The sequence below is a fragment of the Ursus maritimus genome, unplaced genomic scaffold, assembly GCF_017311325.1.
Source record: "Ursus maritimus isolate PB19 unplaced genomic scaffold, ASM1731132v1 scaffold_7, whole genome shotgun sequence".
Classification (NCBI taxonomy): Eukaryota; Metazoa; Chordata; class Mammalia; order Carnivora; family Ursidae; genus Ursus; species Ursus maritimus.
This window is the reverse complement of record NW_024426885.1, coordinates 105,939-119,847: the sequence shown is the minus strand read 5'-3', so window position 1 is coordinate 119,847 and position 13,909 is coordinate 105,939. Positions and strand designations below refer to the sequence as shown.

Below are 13,909 nucleotides of genomic sequence, written 5' to 3'. Positions count from 1 at the left end.
GTTCAAAATCATTAGCCATCAGGGAAATGCAAATCAAAACCACACTAAGATTCTACCTTACGCCAGTTAGAATGGCAAAAATTGACAAGGCAAGAAACAATTGCTGGAGAGGATGTGGAGAAAGGGGATCCCTCCTACATTGTTGGTGGGAATGCAAGTTGGTGCAGCCACTCTGGAAAACAGTGTGGAGGTCCCTTAAAAAGTTAAAAATTGAGCTACCCTATGATCCAGCCATTGCACTACTGGGTATTTACCCCAAAGATACAGACGTAGTGAAGAGAAGGGCCATATGCACCCCAATGTTCATAGCAGCATTGTCCACGATAGCTAAATCGTGGAAGGAGCCGAGATGCCCTTCAACAGATGACTGGATTAAGAAGTTGTGGTCCATATATACAATGGAATATTACTCAGCTATCAGAAAGAACGAGTTCTCAACATTTGCTGCAGCATGGACGGCACTGGAGGAGATAATGCTAAGTGAAATAAGTCAAGCAGAGAAAGACAACTATCATATGATTTCTCTCATCTATGGAACATAAGAACTAGGATGATCGGTAGGGGAAGAAAGGGATAAAGAAAGGGGGGGTAATCAGAGGGGGAATGAAGCGTGAGAGACTATGGACTCTGAGAAACAAACTGAGGGCCTCAGAGGGGAGGGGGGTGGGGGAATGGGATAGGCTGGTGATGGGTAGTAAGGAGGGCACGTATTGCATGGTGCACTGGGTGTTATACACAACTAATGAATCATTGAACTTTACATCGGAAACCGGGAATGTACTGTATGGTGACTAACATAATATAATAAAAAAAACATTAAAAAAAAAAAAAGGAAATGCTTTCTTCTGGGGCTTCTGGGTGGCTCAGTCGTTAAGTGCCTCCTTCAGCTCAGGGCCTGATCCCAGGGTCCTGGGATCGAGCCCCACATCAGGCTCCTCCGCTAGGAGCCTGCTTCTTCCTCTCCCACTCCCCCTGCTCGTGTTCCCTCTCTCACTGGCTGTCTCTCTCTCTGTCAAATAAATAAATAAAATCTTAAAAAAGAAAAGACATGCTTTGTTCCTGTAAACTGCTAAGACATTTGTAAACTGAGGGAGACTCAAGTCTTGCAGGATTGTGGCCTCTATAGATTAACTATTTCTTTTTCCTGTAGGGCAGCCAGGAGTGCCTGAGGAATTGAGGAATGTCACATACATTTCATGGGGGGGGGGGTTGCAGGGTGTCAGTGTCTGCTTTGTCCTCAGCTAGCCTTCTGTTCCCTCATCAAGAGTGTAAGTCTGCTCAAGTTAACTCACTGAAAGAAATCCAGTAAAAATGCTCATGTAATTTTTTTAGAATTTGACAAAAATGATTCTAAGAATAATTATCCCCTAATTTTCTACAATAAAATATACCTTTTTATAATAGATAGTAACTTTTTCAAAATTGGTCAACTGTCATTCTTTTTTTTCCTCCTCCGAATTTGCCAACTGCTTTGACAAAGTAGAGAAGAATTCAAATTTGAATTTCCCCGTTCTGGCCCCACGAGTTTGGCTGCTGGTGATTGAGGGATCCCTGGGGGCTGCTCAGACAAACCCGATCAGATGTAAAGAGACTTGCCCTGTGGGATCCAGCTCTCTGCCATGGAGACGCTCATTAGCACATAATCAATGTTGCCTTAGGTAGATCCCACCCCCAAGCTTCACGTATACACAGAACCTGAATTCTCCTGTCCAAACCAGTGTGATCTTCTGACCCAAGCATTGGTGTGGTATTTCCTTGCTTCGGTGTTTGCTGACTGTGATGCTAGTAGCAGCGTTCAGTGTTGACAGATCCTGAGTGTCGAAGGTGGGTGCCAGGATGGAGTTTCTTGGACGTAACCACTACAGAAATCAGCTTTTGAAATGATGGCAAACAGTAGCTAATAATAAACTAATATCTTGGGCCAGAGGAAAAGGAAAATGGCATTGGTTGGCTAGTTACCCTCCTTCCCGAGGGTGCACTGTAAAAGCTTCTCTTTCTTGGGAGCATTCCCACAAGGCAGCAGTGACCCCACAGGCACCATGGCTGCCTTGGGCATCGCAGTTGCCCTGCTGGTGTGGGCGGCCACCCTGATGCTGATCTCTGTCTGGAAGCAGGTCTACAGCAGCTGGAAACTGCCTCCTGGCCCTTTTCCACTGCCCATTATTGGGAATCTTCTTCAGTTGGATTTCAAGAATTTTCCCAAGTCTTTCACCAAGGTAAGAGCAATATTGTTGGTTAGGGGAGGAGAACTCAGGGATTAGACTTAGTATATGTGCATTCAATTCATCGTCAGACAAGTTGTTATTCAATACCAGCCTGTTATGAGTGAACTGACTTAACAGTAGCATCCAGGAGTGACATTAAAGATATTCAGTTAGTGTACAGCGTGGGCGTGGAGCCCTGGAGTGGGCATTGGCCGTGGCTGGCCCCAGAAACTCTGCTTGAGCCATGGGTTAAATGCCATGTAACTGGACAGCCTGGGGAGGCCAGTGTATCTGGGGCTGCTGCTGGTCACCATTGCAATGCAAGGAGGGCCATGCGTTCACACCAGATGCACACTAAATGCCAAAGAATAGGGTGAAAAGTGGTGTCGGCCACCCTGTGTGGTACGTCTGTCTACAGTTGTTGTGAACAGTGAATGAGCTAACAAATCTGGAAACTGAATGAGTTGCTACATCTATTACATGAGTTAATAAAGCGTGCCATAGGGCACCCAACATGCGTGGGAAGCATTTGAGGTAAGGGAGATGGTGACAGTGCTCTGTGCACCATGGAGGATGGGCTTGTGCAGGTCAGGACAGTGCTGGCCCAGGGTCCTCCTGCAGCACTCTGGGGTCTGGGACTTTGGGGACAGCAGACAGTGGTGGTGATGAGGCAGATGTTGGCAAAGTGTCCTCAGGGGAGGGACAGGAGTCAGCCCACAAAGTTAATTGTGTCCAGGAGCCCAGGTATGAGGAAGAAAGTCTCCATGGGAAGGGTCTTCCCGAGTTGGGCCGGACAAAGACTTGTCTTTCCCAAGATCCATCTCTGTTCTCTTGATCAACAACAATTTTGGGTTTAAAGCTTGGCCCACCTCCTCCCTGAGTTCCCAGTGGTCTCACTTGGCTCCTTGCTGGTCTCTGCAGCTGGCAGAGCGGTATGGACCAGTGTTCACCTTGTACCTGGGCTCCCAGCGCACCGTGGTTCTGCATGGCTACAAGGCGGTGAAGGAAGCCCTGCTTGACCACAAGAACAACCTTTCTGGCAGAGGAGAAATCTTTGCATTCCAGTTTCACAAGGACAGAGGTGAGCCCCACTTTTCAGAGCACCCACCATGGGGGGGTGGGAGCCAGGTCCTTAAATACCAGGGATGATGACCACAGAGAGAGAGTTCAACAAAACCGAAGGGTGAAGAGACCCTCACCAATTCAGGTGGTCAGTACACCTTACTGAAAACTACCACGACAGACGTGTAGCCAAAAAAACAGGACCTCCAGCACCCGCACTCTGACCAGCAGCCCTTCCAGCCTCCTGGGGCCTCAGTTTGGGGAGCTCTTCCCACTCGCAGCCTCACCTGCTTCTGTGGGTTGGTGCTCCATGCTCGAGGCCCCTCACCTAAGACCAGTCTCTGAGGCCCGCTGGGCCTCGTGCTTGTCTGTGGGGCTTAGGTCAGCTGCAGTTCACATCCTAACCCTGGAGACCTCTGATACCTCACCTGTGCTTCTGAGCACAGCAGCCCCAGCTCACAAAGGGGCTTCCACAAGATCCCATCTTGCCAGCCCCACCTCTCTTTCTTCTTCAGAGCCCCAGGTTCTCATCTCTAGAATGTGCACTGTTACCTCGGACTGGGGTCCGGTGGTCTGAGTGTTTATCTGAGCGTTGTCCAGACTCCTGATTTCAGTGCCCGCCTCCTGTGTCTCCTGGCACACCCTGGAGCCCGTGGGGCCACCTGCTCACAGCTCCGTCAGCTCACAGCCCTCTGAGCTTGCACCCGCCACTGTCTGTATGACCCCCGACCTTGTATGGTGATTCTTTTCCCCTTGCTCACTGTCGTTTTAGTGAGATTCTAAAGCACATTAGAAATAAAGCAGTCCCATCTACCCTATAAAACCCAGAAGCCTCTAGTTTTTCCTGTGTTAACCTTGGTGACAAATCTCTAGAAAACCTGTATCCATTTTATGCAGAAATTTCAAATTGATGTGCTTACAGTTGCAGCCGCTGTTCTAATGGTTCTGTCCCCTTATTCCCATCTACATTCACAAGATCATACCCTGTCACTGTCAACAGCATTTGATTTTCTCTCTTGGGCATTGTGGGTTTGTTTTACTTTTTTGGGGTTGCCGAAAGCAGAGTCAGCTTCCTCAGTCTTTGTCATTAACACAAGAGAAGCTTTGCTGCCCCCCAAGAGCAGGAGTTGTGGGGTCAAGGAGCTCCATCCTGGTTCCAGGGAGCCCTTATCTGCCACCCCTGGTCCAAGTCATGGGCCCCTGAATGCAGCCAGCAGGGGCCATATTCACATTCTATGCTTTGGACTCAAGGGGGCTTGTCCTGTCCTGCCTGTAGCTCCCAAGTCCTATTTTCATATGTCCCATGTGACCCAGACCCTGTGCATGGGATACCTCTGATCCCCCAGGCATAATGACGCAAAAGTTAATTACCAGCATAATAGTGAGCACAGGGCCCCTGTTAATTTCAATAAATTTCATTTCAGGGAATGTTTATGAGCTCTGACCCAGAAGCATTACTGTCTCCATTTCAGCCTGTTTTGGGTTCCAAAGTCTTGGTTCCTCTGGGATCTCCTTCTCTGTCTCTCTGTCTCTCTGTCTCTCTTTGTCTCTTTGTCTCTGTCTCTCTGTCTCTGTGTTTGTCTTTCTGTCTCTGTCTTTGTTTCTCCATCTCTCTGTCTCTGTCTCTTTGACTCTGTCTCAGTCTCTTTGTCTCTCTGTCTCTATCTTTGTCACTCTGTCTCTGTCTTTGTCTCTCTGTCTCTGTCTTGTCTCTCTGTCTCAGTCTCTGTTTCTCTGTCTCTGTCTCAGTCTCTGTCTCTGTCTCTCTGTCTCCCCCTTTATCCCTCTGTCTTTCTCTGTCTCTGTCTTGTCTCTCTGTCTGAGTCTGTCTCTCTGTCTTCTCCTCACATTTTCTGGCATCTTCTACCTTCCCCTTGCTACACAATTCTTCCCAATACCATTTTAAAATTGTCTGCCTCCTTGTCCATGCCCCCAGTCCTCATGTGACAGCCATTTGGGAAGGTCCACTGGGCACTCCCTCTTCCTGCTGTCCCTGCCAGCTTCTTGGGTCGGACCCCAAACACCATCCCTAGCTGTGTTTTTTTGTTTTTGTTTTCTTAAAGATTTTATTTATTTGACAGAGAGAGAGAGACAGCAAGAGAGGGAACACAAGCAGGGGGAGTGGGAGAGGGAGAAGCAGGCTCATAGCAGAGGAGCCTGATGCGGGGCTCGATCCCAGAACGCCGGGATGACGCCCTGAGCCGAAGGCAGACGCTTAACGACTGAGCCACACAGGCACCCCGCTAGCTGTGTTTTTAACACGGCGAATGGCACCTCTAAGTAGGGTCCAGGGTGCCGTGTACCCTCCGAGCAGTCACACCCAGTCAGGGGCCATGCTGTCCGTCCACCTGCTTGTCTCCACCTCATGATCCCTTCAGGGTGGAACTAGACCCTACTCTGGCCTGTGCTGCCGCCCTCCTCCCTGCCTCATCTCACACCCCCCAACCCTGGTCCCTCTCAGGCCCGCCAGACTTCCTTCTAGAATGTGCCGACCTCGGCCTTCCCAGACCTCTGCTTACACCTCTGAGGGAATGTGCCTGAGGTCTTCCCAAATCTGATGGTTGGCAGAGTCTGGGAGCCAAGTGACAGCTCAGGTTCCAGTAACGGCCCTTTTTTATTTGTAGTGTGGAGGTTACAAACCAGTGGAAACAGCACAGCTTCTGGGAAAGGGGCGGGGGCCTTCTCTTGGTGGAAAGGCTCAGGCAAAGTGGGAAAAGGCAGTAAACTGATGGTGTGAAGAACGCCAGGGGAGGTGAAATGTCAGGTGGAAGGCCAGCCTCTGGGGGACCAGCCAGGCTTTGGGACACTGGGCAGTCCCAGTGCTTGGGTGCCCAGGCCAGTCAGTTCGCCACTTGGGCCCCCCCCACCTGGAGCGCTCGCCTTGTCACTCTGCCCCAGGGAGTCTGCAGTAACTCCTCTGATGTCCCCTCTCCCCTAGGGATTACTTTCAACAATGGACCGGGCTGGAAGGACACCCGGCGGCTCTCCCTGACCACCCTCCGGGACTACGGCATGGGGAAGCGTGGCAACGAGGAGCGGATCCAGAGGGAGATCCCCTTCCTGCTGGAGGCGCTCAAGGGCACCCAGGGTGCGTGTGGCTGCCGGGTCCTTGCACACATGGCCTGGGAGGCAGCCCTGGAGGGCCCGCGAGACCCCGGAACGATCCGAAGCTGCTGGCACCGAGAGGGTTGCCTTAATCCACAGACACCGTCTGCAGCTCGGGGTCCTCTCCATGTCCAGTGTGTTTATCCGGGATCACTGGGAAGTAAAGCGACCCCCAGTAGGCTCCCACAAGCCTTGTAGAATTACGGGGGTGCTTAGGGCAACGGCTCACAGGCGCTGGAAAGTGCTAGTGGGTGGGAGCTGCCCTGACCGCTCCCCTGTCTTCCAGGCCAGCCCTTCGACCCCACATTTCTCCTGGGCTTCGCCCCCTGCAACGTCATCGCTGACATCCTCTTCTGCAAGCACTTCGACTACACGGATGAGACGGGTCTGAGGATACAGAGGCTTTTCAACGAGAACTTCCACCTGCTCAGCACAGGCTGGCTCCAAGTGAGGCCCCCCCCCCCTTTAGTCTGCACCTGCCCATGGTTGCTCCACTGAGGTTAGGAAAAGGACAAGGTTGGGAACTGGGGGATGGGCAGACAGGCCCCCAAAAGCCAGAGAACGGTCAGGCCTTGTGTAACTCAAGAGCCTGGATGTTGCTTCTGGAGACATCCATGGGGCCCGATGTTTGCCTTGCTGACCGCGGGAGGCTGTCGTACCCTTTAAAACAGGACCCTGCTAACACGTGACCTCACACACCCCACAACGTGGTGCTGAAAAGATACTGTGAGCCACAATGTTCTAAATATTACAATATGATGTCCATAAGTTCAAGTTGGAGAAAATAATAGCCCAGTACACAAAACCATGTTGCATCTGGAAAAAAAAATAGAAATTCTCCCTCTCTCTCTTTCTAGCTTTATAACATTTTCCCAAGCTATCTGCACTACCTGCCTGGAAGCCATCGAAAAGTATTAAAAAACGTGTCTGAAATAAAAGATTACACTTCAGAAAGAGTGAAGGAGCACCAGCAGTCACTGGACCCCAACTGCCTCCGGGACTTCACTGACTGCCTGCTCCTGGAGTTGCAGAAGGTACCGTGTAGACACTGGCTGCACCGACTCCACGAAACGAGATGCGTTTGCTAGGAGGGGGTGCGCACGTGCACGCTTCAGACTGACACTGTGACACTGCTGGGGCCCACAGGGGCACGTTCTGATGCTCCTGGTCCTATGTCACACTGGCCTCACATGACCATTACACCTGCTCTCACAGGTGTGGGGACACAGCCAGCCTACCTGGCCGGCCTCAGACACCACGCATTGCCCACAGTGCTGGCCAACAAGACAGCTTTCTTGGGGAAGCCCTCAGTGGTTGTGGGGCCGGGTGAGTGGGCCCTTCATGTTGGTTCCCTCCAGGCTGTACTTCCTAACCGTTTCTGACTTCGATGACCATGTCTCATTTGGGGGGAAGCCCTCCACACTCCTCATCAGCATGTAAACCCCAAATTGTACATGACTTCAAGGGTTTCCAGGCTGTCCGGCATCATCTCCCTGACAGCGCTCCAGGACCCCACCCAAATGGTGAAGCTTCTCCTCTCTCCTTTGACATCTCTTGTGTCCCTAGAACAGTGTGTGAATTCCGGATAAGTGCCAGGGGCTGTCTGAGAAGCTCTTCCATCAGTCGGGTTCCTCCCTGCCCCTCCCAGGTGTCTGGCTTCCTGGTGACTTTCCTGCCTCCTGGGACACAGTGGTGCTGACTGTGGGTGTGGAGGAGGCCAAGGGCAGCCTGTGACTCCTGCGTTGTTAGCAGAGGCCCCACAGCTCAACCTTGGGCTGCTGGAGGTCACGGCTCAGGACCAGGGAGAGCCTTGGGCTCCACAGCCTGGGGAGGGGCACAGTCCTGCCCGTGGCCAGTTTTCTGAGATCCTTGGTTTCCCTAACTGTGCCATGGAGGCGATCATGGATACCCTCGTGTGCACCTGCCCTCTCCTCCCTGTGGAACTGGCTGGGCTGTTGGGTTCTTTTGAGGCTGAGGGAGACAGAGGTCTCTTTCTCACCCACGTGAAGACATCTTCTTATGGAGTCCCTGTCTGTCTCGAATATCTGCAGGAAAGGTACAGTTCAGAGCCTTGGTACACCTTGGACAATATTGCTGTGACCGTGGCTGACCTGTTCTTTGCTGGTACAGAAACCACAAGCACCACTCTGAGATATGGGCTCCTGATTCTCATGAAATACCCAGAGATCGAAGGTAGGCCAAGTAGCAGGCAAGGATTCGGGGTCATGGAGCTGTCAGGCTGGACCATTTAGGGTGTAGCTGTCTGCTTGCAAAGCGGAAGCTGGCATTGCTTGTTAACCCTCATGGCAGTGACAGGGGGTCCCTGCATGAATTCAGTGGAAGCGTTCTTGTATATGACGGGTACCCGGCACTCCTGAATACCAGTTTCCCCACACCCCACTGACACACACCTGATTTCAGAAAGGAAGAGCCAACGTCAGCGTGGAGCAGTGCGATGCGTCTGCATCCCACTCCACAAGATAACCTATGTCTGGCAGTGAAAACAACGTCGCCCTTGCCCCTGAACAAGACCTGGCTTGCCAGGCAGAACAGAGAGAGGGCAGGATGGGGTGAGGGTGTCCTCATGGCCAGCGGCCAGCCCTAGTGTCCCCCTGCCCCTGGGCTCTGTTCCAGGGAGCCCCCTCACCCCGAGGCATGCTTGGTGTGCTGCCAACGGTACTTTGGCTCCTGCTATGTGCCAGGCACGGGTATAAGCCCTGGAATGCACTGTGTTCTTAAGGGTATGAGGTCATTTCCCCCAGGGATGTGGAATGTGACCTGTTCAGGGTCCGATCTGACCCCAAAGCCACTGCTTTTTCTGTCTCACAGAAGGGTGAGGGATGAAGGAGCCGGAAGTCTCTGGAACAAAGCCTTTCACGGATCTGGGAGAACTTCTGACCACTGTGTACTGGGGGAGCTATAGACTGAAAAACTGTTTGACATGATTAATTATGACTAACCTCCAATATAGAGAAAAAGACAGAAAATAAGTATGACTGAGGCCCGTACTCCATTGCCAAATGCAACCTGTGTTAGCAGTTTGCAGTGCCTGCCTCAGGGCTCTTGAAAACAGGTTGCTGAAGCCCCTCCTTAGCCCCCTGCCTGCCCACCCCCAGACTTGTCCCAGGACAGTGTAGCCATACTGGATGTGTTGTACATTTTTACCTGGGAACCACATGGCACATAAATTTGTCATTCACTCAACATATTGAAAGGCCCCAGCAACTTGTCAAAGAGAGGGATGCCCAGACCCTGGACCCTCTTTCTTCATGCAGAAGGCCACGTGGATCTGTTTCCATTCTGCCTTTCGCCTCCACACTTCCTGAAGTGTGCAATAAACCAGCCTGGGGTAATAATTAATACAGAGATTTTCCTCCAATGGAAATTGTTTTTTAAGGTTTTATTTATTTGACAGAGAGAGAGAGAGACAGCCAGCGAGAGAGGGAACACAAGCAGGGGGAGTGGGAGAGGAAGAAGCAGGCTCATAGCGGAGGAGCCTGATGTGGGGCTCGATCCCATAATGCCGGGATCACGCCCTGAGCCGAAGGCAGACGCTCAACGACTGCGCCACCCAGGCGCCCCACCTCCAACGGAAATTTCTAAGACCTGTTTGTTGCTCTCCGCTTGCGGCATAACGTCAAGAACTGGATTAGCCACAATTAGCTAGAGGCTAACACATGCTGGGGTCTCACAGAGCGGGGCTCTCACTGGCATTTGTGGAGGAATTACCCAAGGGTCCAAAGGATCCAGGACACCCCAAAGCACTGCTGAGATTGCTCCATAAGCATGTGCTGGGTGGATGGGTGCCCAGCCAGCCTGGACTTGACCCTTTACATCTATTCCATTCATGTCTTGGCAGAGAAACTTCATGAAGAAATCGACAGGGTGATTGGGCCAAGCCGAATCCCCGCCATCAAGGACAGGCTAGAGATGCCCTATATGGACGCCGTGGTGCACGAGATTCAGCGATTCATCGACCTCCTGCCCTCCAACCTGCCCCACGAAGCCAACCAGGACACCGTGTTCAGAGGCTATGTCATCCCCAAGGTCAGATGTGAGCCTGGAGCACCCACCATGAGCACCACCTGCTAGCCCATCAACTAACCCACCCACGGCAGGACCCTTGGGCAGATGTGGTTGAACGGTGGCTGCCAGGCCAGTGTTCCACCCCACACAGTGCTGCTTCCCCAGCAGTCCTCACATGGACTGGTGACCAAGGAATGGTGAAAATCTGGAAGGGGACCCCTGGGCCAGTGCCTGGGGTTTGTGGTACTTCCCAACCCCAGAAACCAACAACAGTAGCATATCTAGCCCGTGAGCTCCTCCTCTAATGAGATTAGAGCTCTTGTCACCGTGTAGACCTGACCCCTGACTGCCTCCCATGTAGTCCTTAAGCAAACGACTCCCCCACTAGGGGCCCAGTGGAAAGCCCGTGTTCTGTTAGCTTGACTGATGGACACGGCCTTTGTTCCTTCCAGGGCACAGTTGTAATTCCAACACTGGACTCCCTCCTGTTTGACAAACAAGAATTCCCTGACCCAGAGAAGTTTAAGCCAGAGCACTTTCTGAATGAAAATGGAAAGTTCAAATACAGTGACTATTTCAAGGCGTTTTCCACAGGTAAGAAGCATGAAGATGGGGGGACTTCCCTGGGGAACTGTCCCCAGTTCCTGCTCTCTGCCATGGTCAAGCACCTGTACGGGGGACCCAAATGTGTTCTTCCCTGTTCAGAGAGGTTGGATGGCATCTTCTCACCAGAGGTCCTGGGAATGAGATGAATTATTCTTTCTGCATAGCAGATACTTCTCTTCATTCAGTGATAAAACTTCATTTCATAGGGCTTAGTGAAAATCTTTCCAAACTGTATTACCTAATTCTCCATAATTTTAAACAAGGGTTAATAAACGAAACCTAACTTTTGGTTACCTGGACTCATCATGGGACCATCTGGCCTTCCCTAGGCCGTGTCCTAGTGCCCTCTTTCGGGCTCTTGGTCTCCTCCAGGGCCTTTCCTCAGTGGTTGGTGGGAGAGAAGTCCATGTAACAAACTCGGTAACACTCGAAGTTAGCGCGTTGGCTTCCGCTGTGGCCCCACATCCCTATAGGATGTCAGGGGGAGCACTGGGCAGAGATCAGTCTCCCAACCCCATGTAGGTTTATGCTGCTGAGTCCTGGTCCCTGAACATGTCTATCGTGGATATTCTTATACTGAAAGGTGTTATGTGCGTCCTTCCAAGGGTCAGAGAGGGGTCAGTTCTGCTTTAGGGTGACAGTTTACCCACAACCCTCTCCCACCCAGCCCCCCCAGCTGCCTCACCGTCCTCAGAGTCTCAGCAGCACTATTGTCACTTCCAGGAAAGCGGGTGTGTGTTGGAGAAGGCCTTGCTCGCATGGAATTGTTCCTGTTCTTGTCTGCTGTCCTGCAGCATTTTAACCTGAAGTCTCTCGTTGACCCCAAGGATATTGACCTCAGTCCCATCACAATCGGGTTTGCCAAGATTCCACCCCATTACAAACTCCGTGTCATTCCCCGCTCGGGCTGAAGAACCCCCACCCCAGCCCCCAGTCAGGGCGTCACGGGGAATAAGTTGGGCTAGAGGTGCTGCTTTCCAGGGTTAGTGCATCAGATGAAATCTGACAGCAAAGTCCAAAAAAGATTGTGTAAAACTAATTAAACAAATTGAAACAAACCATGACCTAGTTGAGTCTATACTGGGTTCCTGGGAACAGGGGTGAGTGAGACCATAATAACATAAACACACCTCTTCCAGGAAAGTGGAAGTGCCCCGTCACCAGGGTTCCCAAAGAATAAGACAGATGCTAGTTTGTAGTTTGGAAAAGGGGAAAATAACATACCTCTGAAGGCTTGTTAGCCATGTCAAAGACGTATCCGCCACATGTGTCCCTAGGGTACGGAGCTGTTCCTTTGGGCTCACTTCTCAGCATCATGTGCTGTATTTTAGGAGTAAAATGTGTCTGAAAAGTCAACATAGATATTTGTTATTATCTCTTAACATTAAATGTGACTTTGTACCCGGAACAAACACCCCAGGCTGTTTACAGAGTGCGCATTCACCAGGACAGAGGAAGCCCCCCCCGCCCCCGCCGTCCTCCAGAGAGGCCTCACCAAGTGCACCGGTCCCAGACAGAAGCACAGAACTCTTTGAAGTGTCTTCGTGAGGTCCCTGAATCATGCCAATGTTTTTCTAAGCACAAAAAAGACTAAAAGGGGTGAATTTGCTTCGTGGGATGAAAAGTACACTTGTTCTGGGGTCTGCTGGGTGGGGCAGTTGGTTAAGCTCTCAGTTTCAGCTCAGATTCTGATTTCAGGACCCTCAGATCCAGCTGCATCAGGACTCCCTACTCAGCGCTGAGTTTGCTTAAAACTCTCTCCCTCTCCCTCTTCTCCTCCCTCCCTCTCTCAAATAAGTAAATAAGTCTTTAAAAAAAAACTTGTTCCAGAGACCCTGGGTGGCTCAGTCAGTGAAGCATCTGCCTTTGGCTCAGGTCATGATCCCAGGGTCTTGGGATTGAGTCTGCGTTGGGCTCCCTGCTCTTCGGGGAGCCTGCTTCTCCCTCTGCTTGTGCTCTCTCTCTCTGTCTCTCTCTGACAAATAAATAAATTAAATATTAAAAAAAAACTTTTTCCAAAAAAAGATGTATTTGAGTTATTTTACAAGGCAAGGAATAGGATACCATCACATGAACTAAGGTGGGGTGAAGAACTGAGAATTGAGGGCCAGACCATGTGGTGACCTCCACATAGCATGTGAGGCCTCTCTGGGCTGGATGCTTCTCCTGTGGCCAGAGTCCCCAACAAGTCCCACCAAAGGGCAGCAGTGAAGGTCACTGCAGTTCCCTCTGTGTGGTCCCAGTGTATTCCAGCTGCGTGGGGAAGGAAAGAAGGAAGTACACCACTCTCTCATCTCTCCGAACTTGCGGCCGGTGTTCACCTAAGCAGTGGTCAGAGGGCTTCAGAGCCCAGCCCTCGCAGGTGCTCGAGGCCACTGAAGCCCTCCTGCTGCTGCCCAGTGTGTCAGGGAGAAGTCAAGCATCAAGAGCAGCCCCTGCATCTGCCCTGACTTGGGAAGGAGAGCTGGGCCCAGGTTTCCTGAAAGACATATTTGGTTCTGCTTGTTGGGATGGAGGAATAGGAGGCCTGAGGCCCACGGTCCAGTCTTCCCAGCACCGAGGCAACCTTCCAGAGGGGAACTTCCATTAGCTCTCCAGCTGCCTCAGTCCGCGCTCCCAGATTTACTACCGGTGCAGTCCTGAGCAAGGCACTCCATCACTCTCTGCCTCTGTTGGACATCTGTGAAAGGACAGTATTAGCCGCCGGCCAGGATTATTGTGTGATCAAAGGAGAGAATTGAGAAAAACTCTTTAACGCAGTCCCCGAAGTCAACATGCAGATTCCTGGGTGCCACACTCTGTCTGCTTGGTGCCCTGAAGATCTCCCTTTTGGCTACAGTGGTATTTGGCACAGTAGGCGCCTGATAAGCCTGCTGAATAAATGATTAGTATTCTTATTTTTGTCT

At 51.4% G+C, this 13,909-nt stretch overlaps 1 protein-coding gene across 1 annotated transcript; it reads left to right on the top strand.

The window, feature by feature from the left end:
* The first annotated feature begins 1,796 nt into the window (after positions 1–1,796).
* LOC103658635 (cytochrome P450 2E1) lies at positions 1,797–11,914 on the top strand. The gene is made up of 9 exons (XM_008686141.1): positions 1,797–2,216; positions 3,126–3,285; positions 6,205–6,354; positions 6,658–6,818; positions 7,229–7,405; positions 8,423–8,564; positions 10,231–10,418; positions 10,850–10,991; positions 11,727–11,914. The coding sequence occupies exons 1-9, from the start codon at positions 2,040–2,042 to the stop codon at positions 11,912–11,914; spliced, it is 1,485 nt and encodes a 494-aa protein (XP_008684363.1). The 5' UTR covers positions 1,797–2,039.
* Positions 11,915–13,909: the final 1,995 nt, after the last annotated feature.

Bases quoted from the DNA above. Each gene is read 5' to 3' on its own strand.
- LOC103658635 (XM_008686141.1), top strand. From the start codon at position 2,040: ATGGCTGCCTTGGGCATCGCAGTTGCCCTGCTGGTGTGGGCGGCCACC. The intron at 2,217-3,125 runs GTAAGAGCAATA...TGGTCTCTGCAG, and splicing joins TTCCCAAGTCTTTCACCAAG to CTGGCAGAGCGGTATGGACC. The intron at 10,992-11,726 runs GTAAGAAGCATG...TGTCACTTCCAG, and splicing joins TTTCAAGGCGTTTTCCACAG to GAAAGCGGGTGTGTGTTGGA.